At 48.1% G+C, this 21,761-nt stretch overlaps 1 protein-coding gene across 2 annotated transcripts; it reads right to left on the bottom strand.

Annotated features, from left to right (window-relative positions):
• Positions 1-603: 603 nt before the first annotated feature.
• On the bottom strand, positions 604-15,715 carry PPIE (peptidylprolyl isomerase E). 2 transcript variants are annotated; one of them, XM_059377400.1, is made up of 10 exons: positions 15,638-15,715; positions 14,571-14,669; positions 13,944-13,987; positions 13,426-13,452; positions 12,215-12,296; positions 11,411-11,511; positions 8,871-8,994; positions 2,275-2,460; positions 1,187-1,329; positions 604-1,011 (listed from the first exon to the last, which is right to left on the bottom strand). In XM_059377400.1, exons 1-10 carry the CDS (start codon positions 15,666-15,668, stop codon positions 943-945), a joined length of 906 nt encoding a protein of 301 aa, XP_059233383.1. In that variant the 5' UTR covers positions 15,669-15,715; the 3' UTR covers positions 604-942. The 2 variants fall into 2 exon arrangements, with proteins under 2 accessions (XP_059233383.1, XP_059233385.1); XM_059377402.1 differs by having other exon boundaries at positions 15,646-15,703.
• Between the last annotated feature and the right edge of the window lie 6,046 nt (positions 15,716-21,761).

Raw genomic sequence — 21,761 nt, 5'->3', positions numbered from 1 at the left:
GATGCAGCCACAGATAATATGTAAATGGATGGATATGGCTGGATTCCAGTAACTTTATGCACAAAAGCAGCAGCAGGCTGAATTAGGCCCACAGAGTTGAGTGACCTCCTGCCTCCAGACAAGTAAGCAAAATACCTGGCACAGAGAAGGCACTTCGAGTTATAAAATAGCATTTACAAATTCCGTAGAATGGGGGTGCCTGGCTGGCTCATTCGAGCAGGCGACTCTCAATCTCAGGGTCAGGAGTTCAAGCCCCACACTGGGCGTAGAGCTTACTTAAAAAAACCTCTGTAGACTGACTATGAAGAAACAAATGAATTGTTGAGAATCATAACATACCCTTGCTGCCTCAAGGACTGGCCAGGAGTTCAAGAGTGGAGGCAGCAGGACACAGGGACTTCTTCAGTATTTCTGATTTCCATTATCCTGACCATGGTCTGACAAGGGTACTGGGCTTCAGATCTCCCACCTGGCATCTCCGGGAATCCACCCAAGGGAGGAAAGAAAAGCTAAGCCCTACCCCTCTGGCAGCCTAACTCAGCAGGACTGCTCAGTCACAGACGCAATCCCTGACAACCCCTAGGAACTAGCTGGACTCAGCAGTACAAGAAAGAGGGTTTATTTTACCAGAAGCAATGTCCAGGAGCCCCACGGATGGGCCCAGGAGAAGCCGTGGCAGCAAAGGCCTGAAAAAGGCCACGCGCAGCCCGTCCCCAGTGGGGAAGGCGGTGCCTCTGTGCGCTCCCGGGCAGAGCCACACCTGGGAGAGAGCCAGAGGGAGTCCGGGCTGCGTCTGCACAAGAGCCACTCCAAGCTGACCCCAAGAAGGGCCACAACACACATCCCTGCTTGCCGCAGAGGGGACAGGCGACCTCAAGTGCTGGTTCCCAGGCAGATGGATCCTGGACAGGCAGGGGCGGCACAGAGATGGCCAGCGCAGACTCACACATACTCCCCGCAGTCGGCTATGATCACTTTCTGCTTCGGCTTCCCATCCTTGCTGCCCTGGGCCTTTGTGGGGACAGAAGAGGGAGAGAAACCAGGGAGGCTGGAGAGTAAGGAGCAGCTCAGGGATGCCCTCTCCAGGTGCCTGCTGCCACCTGAGCAGAAGCAGCCCTCCCTGGGAGCAGCCGTGGCCCCCCTCTCCAGCTGTCCCACTGGGCCCAGGGCCCGGGCAGCCACCCACCTCAATCTGCCGCAGGACATCCAGGCCTTCTGTGACCTCCCCAAACACCACGTGCTTGCCATCCAGCCAGTCCGTCTTGTCACACGTCAGGAAGAACTGGGAGCCGTTGGTGTTTGGACCAGAGTTAGCCATGGAGAGCAGGCCTGGGGGAGAGAAGGAGCGCGTCACCCCCTTCCCCTGGCCCCCAACCCCCAAAGGGATGTCTGTGGGAGACAGGGCAGTGGAAATGCTGCCAGAAGCCGGCCCAGGATGTGGGCCAAGAACTGGCCACGGGCAAGATGGATGCTGTTGGTATCTGTGGTAAGAGTGGCTTCAGAGACAGCGTGGGGCTCGAAGTCTGGCTGAAGGGGGAGAGAGGGAACAAAAGGCAGGGAGGCTGCACTTTTCCAACAAGTTTTCCTTACCAGGGCATTGGAGGCATGGGCGACAGCTCACACAAGTCAAAGGAGGACTCTTTTTTTAAAGATCAATACCACATACTTTCACATTGCTGGGCTGATCCAGCAGAGCAGGGGACACAGCCACAAGGCAGCAGGGGGACAACTACAGAAGCCACGCTTCCTTGGTGGGAGAGGGGGATGGGGTCCAGGCCATGAGCAGAGCCACCCACAGGAGACAGCTCATTCCCTTCCTTGGAGGGAAGGCAGAGCAGGTGCATTGGGAGGGATGCAGGGGGCCATCTATCCACTTGGAAGGTGCTGTGGAGGCTTGAGGAATGAAGGGAAGGGGCAACGGTGGTCTCGGACAGGGACCAAGCATGATTCCCTGAGGGGCTCTAGCAGCACAGCTCAGGCCCCTCAAGTGTAGTCCTGAATTTCAAGATGATCACGCAGCACAGCAGCTGTCTTTCTCCAGCTGCTGGGGGACCAGCTGCTTGCAGAGAGGTATGTCCGACAGAGAGACGGGGCTGCGGGGCTGACGGACCCAGTTCACCATGGCAGGCCCAAGCCGGAGCTAGACCACAGCAGGTATGCACGAGTAGACAGATGGATGCTGCTTCCCCGACCCTGACCAGGCCACACACTGGCGCTGGGTCACCGGCTGGCTCGCCTGCAGACCTTAGCCCCCCACACCCCAGCAGCTCCCACCTGGTCCTGTGTGTTTGAGGATAAAGTTCTCATCGTCGAACTTCTTCCCAAAGATGGACTTGCCCCCTGTGCCGTTGTGGTTCGTGAAGTCACCGCCCTGGCACATGAACTGGGGGATAATCCGGTGGAAGCTGCTTCCCTTAAAGCCAAAGCCCTTCTCGTGGGTGCACAGGCATCGGAAATTCTCTGGTGCAGAGAAAGGAAAAGGTACAGGGGTCAGGAAATAAAAGAGAGCCGTTCGTCAGGCCGTGGGGTCACTGTGCCACCAAAGCTGCCAGCAAGATGCTAGGGGCCGTGGGGCCCCCAGACAGTCCCAGCCGAGCTGCTGCAACCACATGAAGAGGGACTTTGAGGTGTGCCACACAGTGGGCGTGGGGGCCAGGCGCAGGATGCAGGGCTAGGAGCCATGGGCAGCACCGGCAGGAAAACCATGAGGCAGGGCAGCATGGCAGGACCTGTGGCACATTCGTGGCCATTGGGATGGGCATCTGATATGACTCAGGGCTGCCCATGACAGCTACCCCACTTCCCATCACTCCTAGCCCATGTACTCTAATAATACCAAAGTCTCTGAGGAAACAACAAAACACAACAACCGCCCCAAAACAAAACCTCTGAAGCTAGATTCTAATAAACTATATTTGTTTAATATTTGTATTTTCATTTAAAAATATGCTGTGGGGCGCCTGGGTGGCTCAGTGGGTTAAAGCCTCTGCTTTCGGCTCAGGTCATGATCCCAGGGTCCTGGGATCAAGTCCCACATCGGGCTCGCTGCTCAGCAGGAAGCCTGCTTCTCTGTCTCTCTCTGCCTGTCTCTCTGCCTACTTGTGATCTCTGTCAAATAAATAAATAAAATCTTAAAAAAAAAATATGCTGTGAATTCCAAACCTGTGTGATCCTCACACTATAAAGGACTAGAGAGACTCCAGTTAAAAAGGAAAATTGAATACCTGTGTTCCAGCTCTGCTCTACTCTGAATGGAGGGCATCTCATTTTTTTTTTTTTTTGAAGATTTTATTTGTCAGAGAGAAAGCACAAGCAGGGGGAGAAGCAGGCAGGAGGAGAAGCCGTTTCCCCATTAGCAGGGAGTACAATGTGGGACTTGATCCCAGGATCCTGGGATCATGACCTAAGCTGAAGACAGATGCTTAACCAACTGAGCCACCCAGGCATCCTGGTTTCTTTTTACTTTTCCTTCTTTCTTTCTTTCTTTTTTTTTTTTTTAAAGAAAAACTAAACAGAATCTTACCAGAAAACATAGGGAATAATATCTTTGGATATTTATTTAGGGAATAATAAAATCTTTGTGACTCTGGATTTGGCAAGTTTCTTAAACAGGACACCCAAAGTACAAATAATAAAAGAGAAAAAATAAAATGACCTCGTCAAAACTAAAAACCTTTTTGGATCAGAGGATACTCAATAGAAAAGGCAACCCACAGAATGGGAGAAAGTATCTGTAAATCTTATCTGATGAGAGTTCAATACCCAGAATATATAATGAACTCCTACAACTCAGTAACAGAAAGACGAACAACGCAGTTGATAAATGGGTAAAAAACTTGAACAGACATTTCTCCAAAGAAGATCTACAAATGACTCATAAGACCAAGAAAAGATGCTCAACACCATTAGCAAATGCGGGAAATGCCAATCAAAACCACAATGAGATGCCGCTTTGCACTCGCTAGGATGGCCGTAATCAATGGAAAATAATGAGTGTCGGTAGGAATATGGAGAAACTGAGACCCTCATACATTGGAGGTGGGAATGTAAAGTGGTACAGCCACTGTAGAAAAGTCTGGCAATTTCTCAAAAAGGTAAACACGGAATTGCCATGTGAGTACATTTCCACTCCTAAGTATATACACAAAAGAGCTGACAACAGGTGTTAAAACACATACTGGCACACGAATGTCCATGGCAGCATTATTCACGAGAGCCAAAAAAGTAGAAACAATACTCATATCCATCAATAAATGAACGAACAACATGTCACATATCCAGAAAACGGGATATTATTCAGCCATAAAAAAGGGACAGAACCCCAACACATAACATGGATAAACCCTGAACACCTACTAAGTGAAAAAAAGCCAGTTGTAAGGAAAGGACCACATAGTGTATGATTCTATTTATAGGAAATGTCTCTAGAGCAGGCAAATCCAGAGATGGAGGGTAGAGGAGAGGCCCCCAGGGGCAGGAGGGAGACCATGAGGAGTGGGCTAATGGGATCAGCAGTTCGGTGCGGGCTGAGCAAAGTTTGGAGACAGTGGGGATGGGCGTACAACAACAGTGAATGCGATCAATGCCCCCGAACCGTACACTTAAAAATGGTTTAAAAAGGGGGCGCCTGGGTGGCTCAGTGGGTTAAAGTCTCTGCTTTCGGCTCAGGTCGTGATCCCAGGGCCCTGGGATTGAGCCCCGCATTGTGCTCTCTGCTTGGCGGGGAGCCTGCTTCCCCCTCTCTCTCTCTGTTTCCCCCCCTCTCTCTCTGTTTCCCTTTCTGCCTGCTTGTGATCTCTATCTGTCAAATAAACAAATAAAATCTTTAAAAAAAAATGGTTTAAAAGGCCAAAAAGAGAGAGAGAGAGAGAGAGATAGGGGAAGGAGACCAAGCAACATAAAAGTTTTGAAAGCTAGGAAACAGACAGAATCATACCACATGTAGCAGACCTCAGAAAGCTGAATCTCAGCACCTATACCTGATGTTTTTAGCAATATTATCAGCAACAGCCAAATGTCGGTGGAAGGAGCCCAAATGTCCACCGACTGAGGAATGGATAAAGAAGATGTGGTGTATATATATAGTGGACTACAATGCAGCCATCAAAAGAAATGAAATCTTGCCATTTGCAATGCTATGGATGGAACTAGAGGGTATTATGCTGAGTGGAATAAGCCAGTCAGAGAAAGACAATTATCGTGATTTCATTCCTACGTGGAATTTAAGAAATGAAGCAGACGAACAGAGGAGAAAAAAAAAAGAGGGAGGCAAACCGTAAGTGATGAATCACTGAATTCTACTCCCCAAACTATTATTATATGCTATGTTAACAAACTGGACTTTAAATAAAAACTTGAAACATTTAAACCAAAAAAGAAAAGTTGAATCTTAAAAGCTGGCAGAGCTGAGAACCAACTCACTCTATGCTACAGAAATGCCGAAAGCTCAGGTCCAAGGTGAAGGTAGTTCTAAAAACAGTGAAGTCGGCTATTTAAGAAAACAGCTAACCCCTGGATCCTCCCTCACTCCGCAGGCAGGCGGCTGGAGGCTGCTTTCTGGTGGGTAAAAGCTGAGGTCTCTGGCTGGGAATACACTAGACGCAGCTGGGGGCTGAGGGACCCTAGCGACAAACAGGTATTAGGTGAAGGTTTCTACACTAGCCCCGCTTCCCACCATCACAATGGCTAATAACTGGATGTACAGCCTCCAGCAGGAGATTAGACTCTTCTCAGGGGACTCCCAGCTGTCCAAGAGAATATGTCAGGGAAATGGATATTTGGGGTTTGACAGAAGAAGACCCCAAATGAATCACCCCACAGTGGAAGCCGCAGCCAGCAAGCCTTAGCAATGCCTAGGAAGTTCTCCTAGGAAGTTCTGCAAGCACATAGTTAGGGACCCATTCTTAATATGAGGGAGGCATCTGATGTGAAAAGCAAAGACCAAAACAAACAGACCAAACACAAAGCAAAACATAATACTCAGGAAATAGCGACTTAAGACATAAAATATAGGAAGAAAAAACTCAGTAATGTCCTCAGAAAGATGAAATGATCTTACCTCTGGGAAATAAGCACAGAGTGCTATAGAGAAAGAACACTTAGGAAGGCTCCACACGGAGAGGAATCAGAGGGGACAAAAGCAAACAAATAATTGAAGAAAATTTCCGTAACCAGAGGATAAAACACTGTCCTGTGGGTGTGGTACAGAGTAACAGCCATCTAAACACGTCCATGCCAGTCCCTGGAAGCTGAGAACCTGTTATGGCAAGAGAGCCTTTGCAGACACGATTAGGGTTATGGATGGACCTCAAGACGGGGAAAACAACCCCAATTATCTGGATGGGCCTAATATGATCATAAACCTGTGACAGAACTTTCCCCAGGTGGGGTTAGAAAGATTCAAAATGTGGGAAGGACTGGATCCACCATTGCTGGTTCTGAAGACAGAGGAAGGGGGGTGGGTGCTGCAAGCCTCCAGAAGCTGGGAATAGCCCTCAGCTGACAGCAGTAAGGAAATGGGGTACCTCAGTCCTACAGATGCAGGGAACTGAATTCTGCTGACAACCTGAATATGCCTGGAAACGTTCCCCCCAGCACGTCCAGTAGGGAAGGCAGTGACCCGACCATCTTCATTGTAGCCTACAGGACTTCTGGCCTACAGAATGGGAGAGATTTTAAATTTGCGTTGTCATAAGCCACTAAGTTTGTGGTCATCTGTGACAACAGCAAGAGAAAACTAATACAGTGGGGCCCACTGAATATCCAGATTCATGTAAGATCTAGCCAAAGGCACATGGTTTTAGAATACAGGACATGGGGCGCCTGGGTGGCTCAGTGGCTTAAGCCTCTGCTTTCGGCTAAGGTCATGGTCTCAGGGTCCTGGGATCAAGCCCTGCATTGGGCTCTCTGCTTGGCAGAGTCTGCTTCCCCCACTCTCTCTGCCTGCCTCTCTGCCTATGTGTGATCTCTGTCTGTCAAATAAATAAATAAAATCTTAAAAAAAAAAAAAAAAAGAACACCACACAGACAGTCTACAAGCCTCTAGACAGGGCTATTGAACAGCTCTTAAGCGCCTGGCTAGTGCAACTGAGTAAATGAATTTTAATTTTTTTTTTTTTTTAAAGATTTTATTTATTTATTTGACAGACAGAGATTACAAGTAGGCAGAGAGGCAGGCAGAGAGAGAGAGAGGAGGAAGCAGGCTCCCTGCTGAGCGGAGAGCCTGATGCGGGACTCGATCCCAGGACCCTGAGATCATGACCTGAGCCGAAGGCAGCGGCTTAACCCACTGAGCCACCCAGGCGCCCATGAATTTTAATTTTATTTAATTTAAATTTCAACAGTCAGATACGGCTAGTGGCTACTATATCGAACAGCTCAGCACTAGAGAGAAAAGAAGTTTTATGTAAAGGATCTAGAATTGGAACATTAGACTTCTCTAAAAATCTACACCCTGTCTATTAAGTGGGAAGGTACATGTATTTCGCCTTCACTCTCCAAAAATGGACTTCCCAAGCTTTTTGCTGCAGAAGCTTACAGAAGGATGTCTTCTACTAAAATGAGGGAATACACCAAAAAAGAAGACAGAAGAGAGTCCAACCTAAGAGGTGAACACAGGAGACCCCATGACACTCGCTGTGCAGTGGGCCTGGACAGCACGGTCCAGGCTGGGGAGAGTCAGAAGGCTCCAAAAGGAACTTCCGCAGGGGAGGGAAACTGACTATCTGCTGTGTGTGAACATGAGGAGAGATTTACACAGGCAGCAGAATCAGGGGGAGCATCAGGAATAAACGAACAGAAGACTATGCTTGTGTGAAAACTGGACAATTACGAATCCCAGGAAAACAAAATGCTGTGCACGAAAGGAGGTCACCCTAGTATGATGCTTACATAGTGAGAATCACCTATGGCCTAACCAAACTTACAGTAACTATATAAGGAAGATGAAGGGGCAGTGAGAGGGATAAGCTGATTCCTTATTAGGAATCCAACAGAGGTCTAAAATAATGGAATGGAATGGAATGGAAAGCCAACAGAGCTCTAAAACAAAAAACCAGGAAGTAGCAACATAAAAATCTCTTCTCTACCAATACGGAGGTAAATGCCCAAAGAACCAGCTGGAAGTTGAAACCACTGCCTCTGACAAGCAGCAGATGGTGTTGGTGGGGCGCCAGGGTCAGGGCCAGGGTCAGGGGCCTGCTGTTTTTCAAAACAAGCTTTGTGAAATTGACTTTTTAAACTATGTGTCTACATAACAAAATTAAGATTTAAAAAAAAAAATGAGTGGAAGTCGGTATTTACACTAGAAAGACTCAAGAAACTGTTAACAGCAATTACTTTTAGGCACCTGGGTGGCTCAGTGGGTTAAGCCTCTGCCTTTGGCTCAAGTCATGATCTCAGGGTCCTGGGATCGAGCCCCATATCAGGCTCTCTGCTCAGCAAGAGGCCTGCTTCTCCCTTCCCCTATCTCTCTACTTGTGATCTCTCTCTCTCTGTGTCAAAATAAAATAATAATAATTAATTAAAACAAAACAAAAACCAGTTACTTTTGGAGAATAAACTGGATATGGAGAAGGGAGGGAAAAAATGGACGTTTTCTCCTTACTACCTTCAGTATTATTTGAATACGTATGTCCGATTTTTTTTGTTTTGTTTTATCATGAATGTATTTAAAAAGAAAATAGTAAAGCAGCACCTATAAAGCCTCAAAAGTGCCTGGCTGGCCTCATTTGTTACTAGAAGCCAGGGTCTGAGATGCCTCAAAGGAACTCAGGTCAGCAACAGTGTCAAGGGCACAAGAAGGGAAGCAGTGAGACCCAGGGGAAGGCCCCCTGCACGGCCTCCAGCGTCCCGCCCAGAGTCCCGCTCACCTGCTGTCATGGGGACAACGTCCGAACGCAGCAGCATCTGGATGCGGCCGGCTGGCTTGTTCCCAATTTTGATGTCCATGTACACCTGAGGGTTTGAGCGGGCCTTTTTTGCCTTGGGCTCCCCCTGGGCACAGAAGAAATGGTCAGGTTGGAGAGTACCCCGCCTCCCCAAGTCAGAGACTGAGTCTTCCGTACCCACACCAAGAACCCAGGTGCGGGGAGTGGGCTGCTGCCTGGTGCCACCAGGGAAGGCCTGGGGCTGTAGAAGGCAGCCACCAGCCAGACCCCCAGTGACACTTCTGGGGACCCCCCCAACCCCGCCACCTAGCTCCAGCTAACTCAGCCCTGCCCCACAGCTTGGGACCCCTTGACACTCGCCTTCAGACATGCCAGCTCCCAGCTCGCCACACCCTGCCCCACGGTCAAAGAACCCCACCTCCCTAGCCCACAATACGTGGCTCTCCACACCCCCAAACCCATCTCATGCCAGTCAGGCGGACAGCATGTCCTCCCCTCGGCTGGGTCCCCTTGGCCCCCCAGGCTGGCTACAATGGAGACCAGGAGGGCAGCCCTCTGGCCTGCTCGGAAGACAGCGGGGGAGGAAGGGAGCCTGTTTTCCACCCCATGGAGACAAGGCTTAAAAAGGGATAAGAGACATTTTCAGGCATTGCATGTTCCAAAAAGAAAAGTCCAAAGTTCCTAACTGGTTTGGGGCTCAGTTTAGCGGCCGTGTGCTGAGACCCGGCGCAGGCACAGAGGACACGGCTGTGATTGGCTGCCACGCGCAGAGCACTTGCCAAGAGCAGGGCACTATTCTCGATGTTCACATCTGTTAGCCCATCAACTCTTTACTACCATCCTGATGATCCAGCCGTACCACTATTTATCCCCATTTTACAGGTGGGGAAACAGAGGTCCAAGGAAGTGCAGTCACTTGTCCAAAACAAGAGGCTGGTAAGTGAAGCTGGAAATAAAACCTCAATCATCACCCCATCCCTGAGCCCACACTTTTTTTTTTTTTTTTTTTTTAAAGATTTTATTTATTTATTTGTAAGAGAGAGAGAGTGAGAGCAAGCACAGGCAGACAGAGTGGAAGGCAGAGTCAGAGTCAGAGGGAGAAGCAGGCTCCCTGTGGAGCAAGGAGCCCGATGTGGGACTCGATCCCAGGACGCTGGGATCATGACCTGAGCCAAAGGCAGCTGCTTAACCAACTGAGCCACCCAGGCATCCCAACGAGCCCACACTCTTAACCACGTTCCTCCACCTCACTTTTTAGTTAGTAAGATGCTCACACAAGGCCCCTAACCTCACAGAATCCCTGTCTAGAAAGGGACAGGCAATAAACACTTGCGTAGGCTGCACAAGAGCGAAGACGTACAGGGAAACAGACTGGTTTTCCAGAGGGTGGAAGTGAGACAGCGAGATGGGGGGACAGGAGCTGGGGCACGCCCCCCCCCAACTTTATCCCTTGGGATGCGCGGTAGGAGCCACTGAAAAGTTCTCGGCAGGAGTCAGGGCAGCAGTCTGTGCCTTAAACAGATCATTCTAGCTGTCCTGGTGAAGGGCTAGGGAGCACTGCACCAGAGACCAGCTAGGGAGCTTCTGCTGTTACGTGCAGGAGAAGCAGCTGCGGGGGGCAGTGGGACAAACAGGGGAGGGGGACTCAGGACGGTCTGCGAGAGAACTCAGCAGCACGTGAAGACACGCAGGCCCTGTTCTGTAGATGGTGTCTCCGACTGTGAAGGCCACAGGTGTGCTCTGCTTTGCAACCCAGTTTCTGGCTTGGGTCAGTGTGAGTGCGGATGGATGGTGGCAAATCGACAAGATGGAGAACAAGATTAGAGAGAGGAGGCCACCCATTCTGGGCAACTCGACGTTGCCTGTGACACTTGGTGGCCAAAACGTCTGCAGCTTGACACTAGAACAGAGACCAGAAAAGGCAAGAGCACAGGAGAGGCTGCAAAGATCCGTGACTGCTACTGTTTCGGCCAAGATGAGAAGGGGGATGCTCCGAGCCCAGAAAGAAGTCCAGAGAACACCACCCAGAGGGAGCGCTGGGAAAGCCCAAGGAGCCAGCCAGAGAGGGACGTCCAGAGTAGGGAGAGAGTGCCGGCAGGCTGCTCCCGGGGAGGGAGAGCCTCGGACCCATGTGCAGACTGAGGGCAGGTACCACACCCCGGCCGTGCGCCTGGGCAAAGTCCTTCAGTGAAGGAGGGACTGGCAGGAGGGGTGAAGAGGAGCCCTCACTCGCCTTCCTCACCTCAGGTGTCCTCCTCAGCAGGTAATCCCAACCTGGGACTGGGCAGGGCTGGGCAGGGCTGGGCAGAGCGGAGTAGCTCATCACACAGAGCACAAGGTGAGGGACCTACTGTTTGTCTCTTTCACTCACTCAATACCTCCTTTACCACAATACTAAGACCTTATTTTTGAATATGTTTTAAAATATGTTTTGCAAATTTCCACAAAAACTTGAAAACAAACAAAAAAATCTCTTATGGAAAGTGCCAGCCTCCCCGGGGAGGCGCATGACTTCGACTCACCTCCTGGGTTTCCACTTTGGGAGGCTCTGACCCTTCCTCCTCCTTATTTTCTTCAAGAGTCTTCCCAGAAAACTTCTTCAGCCAGTCATCATCTGACCACACTGCAAGGAAAAGAATTGAACAAATGCTCAGAAATTCAAGCCGTCGCCCCACGGCTCGCCAGCTGCTTCTGTCTGCAAAGCAGAACATACTCAGTGGCCCTCTCAGCCAGAGGCTTCGGCTGAGGGATCTCCCAAGTATAACGTTTCCACTGGGAATGTCAGCCCTGAAGTCCAGCTCTTAGAAGGCCAAGTAAAAAAAGTATGCCAAGGGGCACCTGGGTGGCTCAGTTGTTAAGCGTCTGCCTTCAGCTCAGGTCATGATCCCGGGGTCCTGGGATGGAGCTCCACATTGGGCTCCCTGCTCAGCGGGGAGCCTGCTTCTCCCTCTCCCGCTCCTCCTGCTTGTTTTCCCTCTCTTGCTATCTCTCTCTGTCAGATAAATAAATAAATAAAATCTAAAACAAAACAAAACTATGTCAAGATGGAAGGTGTAGCCTTGCCAGTTCCAGCCCTTGATGGGAACATCTCAGGAACGAAGTGGAGGAAACTGGGAAAGATGGGAGATCAAGCAGGCTTTCTCTCCTGATGCAATTACTCTGAGAAGCTCAACCTCTTTTTTATTTCCCACAAAGGTGGCTCATGCCCTCTGCCAACACAAACCATCCAGAGTGGCGTTCAGCACCTACTTCCAAGTAAATCCGGATAAAAATGCAACCAGGGCCACAGTGGAGGGCACGCTGGGGAACCTACATGCCCCACTCACCTGGTCTGGAAGAGCCCTCCTTAATCCTCATTGGTTTTGCCAGATTGACACGAATTGTCCGTCCGAAGAGCTCAGATTCATTCTGAAAAGATTAAATACCTAGGTGTTTAAACTCCATTGGGTTATGAGTCAGACCGCTTTTGCATTTGTTACTGCTACATGCGAGATAAGTTCATGACTCGTTCTCCCTTAATCTGTGAGCCCCAGCAGCAAGCTCAGCCCAGGCGCTGCAGGCAATTTCCCTCCATCACACACCTTTCTTTCATACTAGCAAAGGCCTGTGCTCCTTAAAGTGACTCCAGGTCCAGAGTGCCCTGGGATTACAAGGATACATGTAGTTTCCACGTACTTGAGCTCACCTTCAAAAGCCAAGATCTGCTTTGAAATGGTGAGAAATGATCTCGGGGGGTTGAGGAATATGTTCGGTGAGTGGGTAACGGAGGAAGAATAAAGAACTTTATCATCCAAAGATAACTGGCACCAGGAATGGTCACTTCATGTAAATCCATTTAGAGCAGTGAAGAAAATTTCACAGTAAAAAGTTAAGGGGAAAAAAAAAGGAATGGGATTTTATTGTGATTAAACTAAAAATAAGGGAAATAAATTTATTATAAATTTCAGGTTTAACTACGCACTAATTTGTAGAGCAAAGATACAATGGGTGCTGATTAATTTGCAGTGTTTTTTCCAACAAGATTCTATCGACAGTATGCTGTGACATCACTGCACTTCCTTTCTGATAGGAAAATCACGAATACTCCAGCATTTCATCATTACTCCCAAAGACCTCTCCAGGATATTAAAATCACTGGCATCACGAGCACGCCCTGCCATTATCCTTACTGAAATTTCTCACTTGTAATTAGTCTGAAGCTTCATGAAATTCTGCCTCTTCTGCAACATATGCGGTTTCACTGTGCAATCAATTTACATAGTGTTTGCAATTTATTATCCTAGACATGGGGCAGCCGGTGGGAGACTGGCCAATAACAAGGATTTGAATTTGTATCACTGTTAAACGGCAAAGGACTTTTGAGTAAGGACTGATCTTATAAGTGATTAATTCACAGTGAATCTTCTCACACGACCACAGCTTTTTGCTTCCCCGTGCAACCTTGTAACTCTGACAGTTCAGCAAGCCAGCAGACGCACAAGGCCCCTCTGTACCACCCAAAAGCAACTTCAGTAAGAATGAAGATGCTCAGCCTTACCATGTTGTCAATAGCTGCTGCGGCATCCTGTCAAGGAAAGACAAGGTCAAGTTTAGCTTCTTGTGGTGTCTAAACACATACTCATAGCAACAGAAAAACAGAGTAAAACAAAACAAAACAGGAAAAAGTCCCATCTATACCTCTTCTCTGGGCTGTGTGTCCGTCTAACAAAGAGCGCATCCTGGCTGAGTTTAGAACTGCTGGTGCAGCAACTTGCCATCTCGAAGAAGGCGTAAGAAATATTCACCAGCAATGCCAGGCAAAAATGCTCAGTGAGCAGAGCTGCAGGAGCTCGGCAGAGCAAGAGGGGCATGTCAGTGTTGTTAACAGTGTACAATTTAATTAACTGAGAGAAGCTTTCCATCAAGCGGCACTTCCTGCCTCTATGGGAGCATCAGTTAGAGAAACCCAACCAAATGGGAGAAAACCAACCAAATGGGAGAGCAGCTGCTTTTGTAATCAGTAACGACACTAAAAGAAGCCCAAGACTAAACACAGGTAACACAGAATTTTCTCACCTCTGCCAACTCAAATTCAACAAAAGCAAATCCTCGGTGTTTTTCTGGGGAAAAAAAAAGGGGGTGGGGACAAAAATAAGTAATTACCCGGGGGGGCAATGGGAAGAAACAGGGTTACAAGGAGAGTGAAGTCAGTCACGTGCCATATCCTGACACTGGAAAATCCACCCAATCATTGTTTTGGAAGAAGGAATCTCCTTCTTTAATTCTTCCCAGTTTAAACAATATTTCAAGCCATATTGAACTTTGACTTTTAGAAGACAAGGCTAAGTAATGAATTATACTTCTAATCTTTCAGGCAGTCAATTCTTCTACCAAAGCCAAATTAAAACCTTAACCTCAGCATACAAAGCAAGCAGAAAAATGAAGTTATTTAACTTCTCAATTATTGATCCCACATTTTGAGCATCAACGGTGCATAAAGCACGAATCCTAAAATCTTGAGTAGGATGCTCACTCTTTATCCTCAGAAAAATGCTGCTATAACTAGAAAGATCACTGTCCTGCTGCCCTAATGAGGCACCCTCTGGAACTTTCCTACATACCAACCATATTAGAATGCACATTTAGAATTTTTTCAAATTCTTTTCCTCTTAGGATTCTGAACAAGACATGAAAAGGACTCACCTGTTTCATAATCCAGAGGAATCTGAATATCTGTGATGTCTCCAAAAGGGATAAAAGCAGCATGAAGAACTTTGTCGTCCACCTCCTCTGCCAACCCACCTGCAAAGATGCCAAATGCCTTCTGAGCCACTGTCCTCCATTCTCTTGAGGAGAAGTTCCCGCAGCCCAGTTAGCATGTGACAGCCAAGGAGAGGGGTTGTTCCATTTAGTCCTTTGGGTACATAAGCACGTTTCTCATTTGCTCCCTCAACCATCCTTATGAAACACACCTCTTCACCTTTTACACCTCTTCACCTTTTCTTGCGGGCGCTCATTTTAGCGCCAGGATTACTGCAATAGCTTCTTAACTGGCCTCCCTCTCCTCCACACAGCCAACTAGAGCGATCCCGGGAACATGCAGATTTTTAATCCATCACTTCCCTGCTTAAACTCTTTCAAAGATTTCCCACTGTCCTCAGGATAAAGTACAAACTCCTTAGCAGCGAACACAAGGCTCTTTACGACCTGGGCCCTGTCAATTATTTCACCCTCTTTCCCTCTGCTTCCTCAATTCTCTGGGTTTCCCCCAAGAGGACCCCTTTGCTCCATGGGTAAGGCTATTTCATACCTTCGGGTTTTTGCTCTTGCTGTTCCCTTTCAGTAAACACAGCTGCCCCCTACTTAGGCTACAAAGCCCTCATCAAACTTCGCTACGGAGGTTTTTCTCACTTCTACTGGGTTAATCTGGGAACTTCGTTCTTTAGGGCAGGGATCAGGACTGAACCATCACTGCAGTGAGGGTCTGTAAAATGAAGGAGCGCGAGGATCTTGAGTCTCATAACATTCCTCTACCAATCCTCCCGGCCCAGCAGGTAAAGGGGTTCCCGTTAGATCTCAGCCGGCTTGGAAAAAACCCGGAAAGACTGCGGAAGTCTGGGGCTAACTCCTCGAAGCAAAGCAATACCGCCATCGATCCGGCCTAGACAAAGGCTCGCCACCCTCCGCAACCGTAAACGCGTTCCTGCCCCACGCCGAGACCCACTCCGGCCCGGTTAGCCCCGATACCGCCTAGCTCCGCGCTTGCTCACCCACGTACAGCACACGCTTCGTAGTGGCCATCTTGCTCCCGCGCTCACCCGCCGGAAGTCGGCGTTCATCCCGCCCCCCTTTCCCCTGCCCCGCCCCTCCGGCCCCGCCCCTCCGGCCCCGCCCCCGCGTCTAGGTGTCCGCAGACCCTGCCTCCGGATGTCAGTCCGCGTCGGGGGTAGTGGGAGGCGCGGCGGCTGAAGTGAGCCCGTGAGTGAGCTCATGAGTGAGCCCAGGAGTGAGCCGCAGCGCCCAGACCAGGTCGGTCGGTGTCAAGTGCCTTGGAAACCCGCCTGGGCGGAATCCGCCAATGCGCCAATGAGAGAGGGAGCACAAGCAGGGGGAGTGGGAAGAGAGAAGTAGGCTTCCCGCTGAGCGGGGAGCCCAATGCCGGGGCTTGATCCCAGGACTCTGGGCTGATGACCTGAGCCACCCAGGTGCCCAGATTTTTACATTTTTAAATAGATGGGGAGCGTTTTTAAAACAAGAATATCTTGTCACAGGTGAAAATTAATTGTTTCTAAAGTGTTATTGGAACGCAGGCATGCTCATCTCTTTTAGTATGGTCGGTGGCTTCTTTCACACAAGATCAGACCTACTTGAAATATCTACCACCTGACACTATAGGAAAAAAGTATGCGACTCTTGGAATAAACCAGTACATAAATCACAGATTGCCATTTGTGGTAGAAAATAATGGGACCACCTAATTTTCGTAGAGCTGTGGGTTAAGACCTCTTTGAGTCACATTTAAGTCGAAGCCTTGGACCACCTGGGTAGCTCAGTCAGTTAAGTGGGGGACTTAGGATGAAGTCATGATCTCAGTGTGCGCAGACTGAGTTCTGCTCTCCACCTCCTCCTGTTCCTAGCTGGGTGCAGCCTGCTTAAGATTCTCTCCCTCCCTCTGCGCCCCCTTCACATGCTTGCACTCATGCTCTCTCTCTCACAAAAAATATAAAGTTTCATCTAAGCTGAAGCCTAAAGGAAGAAGCAGCAGGGAGAGGAGGAAGGTGGGAGAAGATTTGAGGGAGAGACACTTGCGCACACTCAAGGAATGAAAAGGTCAGAGGGTGCAGAGGAGGGCCATGAGATCAAGCAGGAAAAGTGGGCAGCCGTAAGCCACGTGAGGGATTTGGCAGTTTGGAGAAGCTACTGGAGGTTATCCTGGGGGAGTTCATGGTCACATTTTATGTTCTAAGATAGTGCTCTGACCACTATGTCCAGAGAGGACTGGGTGGAATCCTGGAGACCAGAAGGTTAATGCAGTTGACTAGGAAAGAGTTGGTGGCTTTGCCCCTTCAATCCACACTCCAGCTTTTTCCTAGGGTGATCTTTCTTCAAAATAAATGTAAACACTCTAGAGCTCCCTTCTTAAACACTGATGAATGCTAATAACAAGGCTCCTAGAGCCCTTGACAAGGGGCCATGGCTGTGTCAAGTCAACCCTAACCTCCATATTAACTCTGGCCCTTACCACATGCCTTTTTCCCTCACCTCTGCCCCTGCTCGTCTGGTTCTCCCCTTCTTCCATCAGGAGCTACCTGCCAGTCCTTGTCAGAGGTCCTAGTTCATTTTCAGCAGATGAGAGGCCACAGCTTTCAAACCCAGAAGCCAATCAAAAACACACCCTGTAACTATAGTCAGGTGTGTCTCTCTGTCCCACTTGGACACCAAGGCTTGTGCCTATTGTGTTCTCAGAGCCAAGCAGTAGCTGACCGTACCAACCTCAGGCCAAACCATGGAGATGCTCATAGAAATAAGGCTCTGAGATCTGATTCTGACATCTCCTTGGGTCCCTGGCACGATTCCATACCCATAAGGTCACTCTCAGGAAGAATCTGACCAGGTATCCTTTAAGTGGATGTGGAATAATGAAAAATACCTATGTTGGATCTTTGTCTCTAGAACCTAGCACAGTTGCTCCTGAGCCCCTGTGCCTCAGCCATGTAACAGATTGAGAAGTATTTATTCACGAAAACCTGGTGGACTTCAGGTAAGAACGGAGGGACTCTGTGGTGTTTTGCCTGGGGCTTCCCCTCCAGTTCAAGGAGCCGTGGGAGGGCTGTAGGAGGTGAGGCCAGAAAAATCCCTGGGAGATCAGATCAGGTAAAGCTTTGCAGGTGATTGTAAGAACTTTAACTTTATTCTGAATTCAATGGGAAGACACCAGAGGTTTGCCCAGAGGAGTGACAAGACCTGATGTGTTTTAGTGGAACCATTCTGGCTTCTGTGGAGAGAGAACTAACTATTACAAAAATTCAGTTGAGAGATGGTGATGTGGATGGGGGACAAATGGCTCTGGAGGTGGTAAAAAGTGGTGGATTATATATTGGATATATTTTGGATATATTTTGAAAGTAGAGGGCAAAGAATGGGAGAGAAGGGGTCATGTTATGTGCTTGTTTGTTTTATACCCTGCTGTGTTTTACTTTAGGAGCTTTCCAAATATTTTAACAAGTTTGGGCTAAATTTTCTTTTTCATACTAGCCTCCCAGATTTGTTTGGCATCCATTAATAGGCTCACGGTCTTTATCTGCGATTCTAAAATTCATAAAGTTCTGAGAACTAACAATAGGGGCTTTTTTTTTTTTTTTTAAGGGAGAGTACTTCTTCAGCAAACTCATTTGGCAGCAGAACCTGATCTGAATTGAGGTGAGCCTATTTATAGTTTAAAAAAATTTTTTTTAAAGATTTTATTTATTTATCTGACAGAGAGAGAGTGAGAGAGGGAACACAAGTAGGGGGAGCAGGAGAAGGAGAAGCAGGCTTCCCGCTGAGCTGGGAGCCAGATGCAGGGCTCAATCCCAGGACCCTAGGACCATGACCTGAGCCGAAGACAGACGCTTACCGTCTGAGCCATCCAGACACCCCAATTTTTATTTTTTTAAAAAAGATTTTATTTATTCATTTGACAGAGGGAGAGATCACTAGAAGGTAGAGAGGCAGGCAGAGAGAGAGAGAGGGGGAAGCAGGCTCCCTGCTGAGCAGAGAGCCTGATGCAGGGCTCGATCCCAGGACCTAGACCGTGACCTGAGCAGAAGGCAGAGGCTTATCCCACTGAGCCATCCAAGTGCCCCATATCCCATTTAGTATGTTATGCTATGAAGATATTACATATTTGATTGTCAGAGTTGGTCCAGACTTTGCTGGAGGTGTTATACACAACTTGTACATTGTACTATCTTTCTTTCTTTTTTTTTTTACTTATTTTTTAAAATTTTTTAAATTTATTTATCAGAGAGAGAGAAGGGGGAGAGAGCGAGCACAGGCAGACAGAATGGCAGGCAGAGGCAGAGGGAGAAGCAGGCTCCCTGCTGAGCAAGGAGCCCGATGTGGGAGTCCATCCCAGGACGCTAGGATCACGACCTGAGCCGAAGGCAGCTGCTTAACCAACTGAGCCACCCAGGCGTCCCTGTACTATCTTTCTAAACTCCCAAACCCCAAAGAATTTAAGATAAAGGATTGCAGACTTAGTTTAACCTAATAAAATGAATTGGTCAGGTTTCTTCTCTCTCTTTCTGTTGTTATTTGAAGCCGTTTGTATAAGAGAGGGGATCATTTCTTTCTCTGACCCGGGAACACTCTGGGTTTCATGCTGCTGTTATTGCTCATAGCAGGTCACTTACGTTTCATGCAAATCCCTTCTTTGGTGCCACGATGCCCTGCAGTACTCACCTGGGCCGAGCCTTGCTGATTCCATTTGAAGAAGCCTAATCTTGCAATTCAAAGACATCAGAGACTCTACAGAGTGGTAGTTATTGGGCCATTTGATTTGCAGAAACTACTGGCTTTGTCACTGAACAGTTGGGGAAGTATACGGCTTTTCAGAGCTGTATTTTGTGTAAGGATAGAGCGCAATTTTTAATCTTACCTCTAGGGGGCAGTCATGGACTACAAATTGGTATGCTTTTAAAAAACTGATACAAAATAGATTAAACTGACTGCTCTTTTAGGTATGTATGTATTGTTTTTCCCACTATACAGATGAGAAAACTGAGTTTAGAAAAGCTAAGTAACCTAATGAGTTCATTGAAGTTGTAAGTGGCATAAGGTAAATCTGGAGTTTTAGCCTAGATTTATGGAGCACTAGAGTCCGTGCTCTTAACAATACTATATTCTTATTTATTTATTTATTTATTCATTCATTCATTTATTTATTTATTTATTTATTTATTTGACAGAGAGAAATCACAAGTAGGCAGAGAGGCAGAGAGAGAGGAGGAAGCAGGCTTCCCGGCAAGCAGAGAGCCCGATGTGGGCCTCGATTCCTGGACCCTGGGATCATGACCCGAGCCGAGGGCAGAGGCTTTAATCCCCTGAGCCACCCAGGGGCCCCAACAATACTATATTCTTGGTCTCTCTTTCTCTCACTCTCACTCTCTCTCTCTCTATTGCCCCCTCCTGTTAGAAAGAGTGTACCAAAGTGGTTAAATATACCAACTCTGAGGTCAACCTGCCTGACCAGGAAGGCTTGGCCCGTATGAGGACCTGTAGGAAAGGAAATACGGCCTCAGAAAACCGATTCCCATGAAAAGCCACCTGCCGTACCTACCAATGTCTGGCTCTATCACTGAGCTGCCATGGGACCAATGGGAGGCTGCTTAACTGCTCTGTGGCTCAGGTTCCTCGTGGTAAGAATGAGATAATAAGAAAATGTACGCTTAAATCAACCAATCCCCCTTCTGCTGAAACTGGGGCTGTCGCCCTTAGAAACTCACCCTCTGTTTCTACAGGGTGTGTTCAGCCCCTGTACATTAACTACCTCGAAGGAAGCCTTCCAGGCATCCCCAGGTATTTGTTAACACTTAATCTGAAGATGCGATCTCCCAGGGCCTCACTTCTCTACTGGATCCAGTTCCCCTGCTTTCCCTGGCCGTGTGTTCAATTGAATACTCACTACAGATAAGTACTTATTTTTCCTTTTATTAGGGATAACAATTCCTATCTCATCAGATTACTTTGACAATTAAATGAAGAAAGGCCTGTAGGGCACTTAGAACAAATCCCGAGGCAGTAAGGCTCATAAGTGTTATTGCCATTAGTTCGACAAATATCTTTTTCAGTGCTACGGTGTCCTGCACTATGGTGTATGTATCGGGAAGGGTCTGATCAGGAGATAGAAACCGCACGATTTATTTGAGCAGAGAGAATTTAACCTCAGTGATTGTCCCCTAGGTCTAAAGTTACTGAGTGGTTAGCTGTGGGTATCTTGGAGGCAGCAATTACTGGAAGCAATACCATCATCTGGGCTGGGAGAACAAAGGGAAGGTATTTAAATTTTTAAAAACTCAAGCTTAGCGGAGAAGCAGGCCTTGCAGAGCGGAGACTGAGATCTCTGAGGAGGGGTACTGTTCAGCTGCGGTTGGGGTTTCTGAGCGAAGCGCAATAAGGTTGGTGTCCCAATGTTGGGAAAAACCCCAAATGGATTCAGCAAGCCCCACAGGAGGGTCTGCTGTGACCATGGTGAAGTGTTCCTGGAGGATACAAGTTTGGGAACTCCAGGGGAAGAAGCCAGTTCCTCCTTCTGGCAATCCTGTCGTCCCTTATACCGCATGTAGACAGAGACTATAGGGAGCCTGCTTTTGGCAGAGCAGAGAAGTGATTGGCGCAGTCCCTGCCCTCACGTTGCAAGGCAAAGTCTGGAAGGGCTGGTTGGAGCTAACAGACAACAGCTTAACGAATGGCACCCTCCCTCCCTTTGGCTATTCCGCATCCCTGTGCACAAGTCTTCACGTATTTGAACTTCCATAAGACAATATAAACAAGCCTGTCTTTCTACCTAACAAAATAAAACTGTCCTTCATACAAATGGAGACATCTAATCTTCTTCCCCCAAAGGAGAAGATGTCAAGTTTGCAGTAATGGTTGTATCCATTTTTAAGACATCCATTTCTAAGATATGTTAATGACTCCTCAAATTCAAGTCATAATCCCAACTGACTATTCATGTGAGCTCATCCATCTTCTTTCCACAAGCACTCTGGGGCATTCAAAAGAATTCATGCCACACCATGGTCCTTGTAGTCATGGTCTCCACCATAGTGACCAAGGGAAGCAGCTGCTTTATCCCCTGGCACTTCCAATAGGCATTTCATCACAGTCAACCAGGGGTGATAGTTTGATTGA

The sequence above is a fragment of the Mustela nigripes genome, chromosome 14, assembly GCF_022355385.1.
Source record: "Mustela nigripes isolate SB6536 chromosome 14, MUSNIG.SB6536, whole genome shotgun sequence".
NCBI lineage: Eukaryota > Metazoa > Chordata > Mammalia > Carnivora > Mustelidae > Mustela > Mustela nigripes.
Note: the sequence above shows the minus strand (reverse complement) of the source record. Positions and strands in the feature narration are given on the sequence as shown.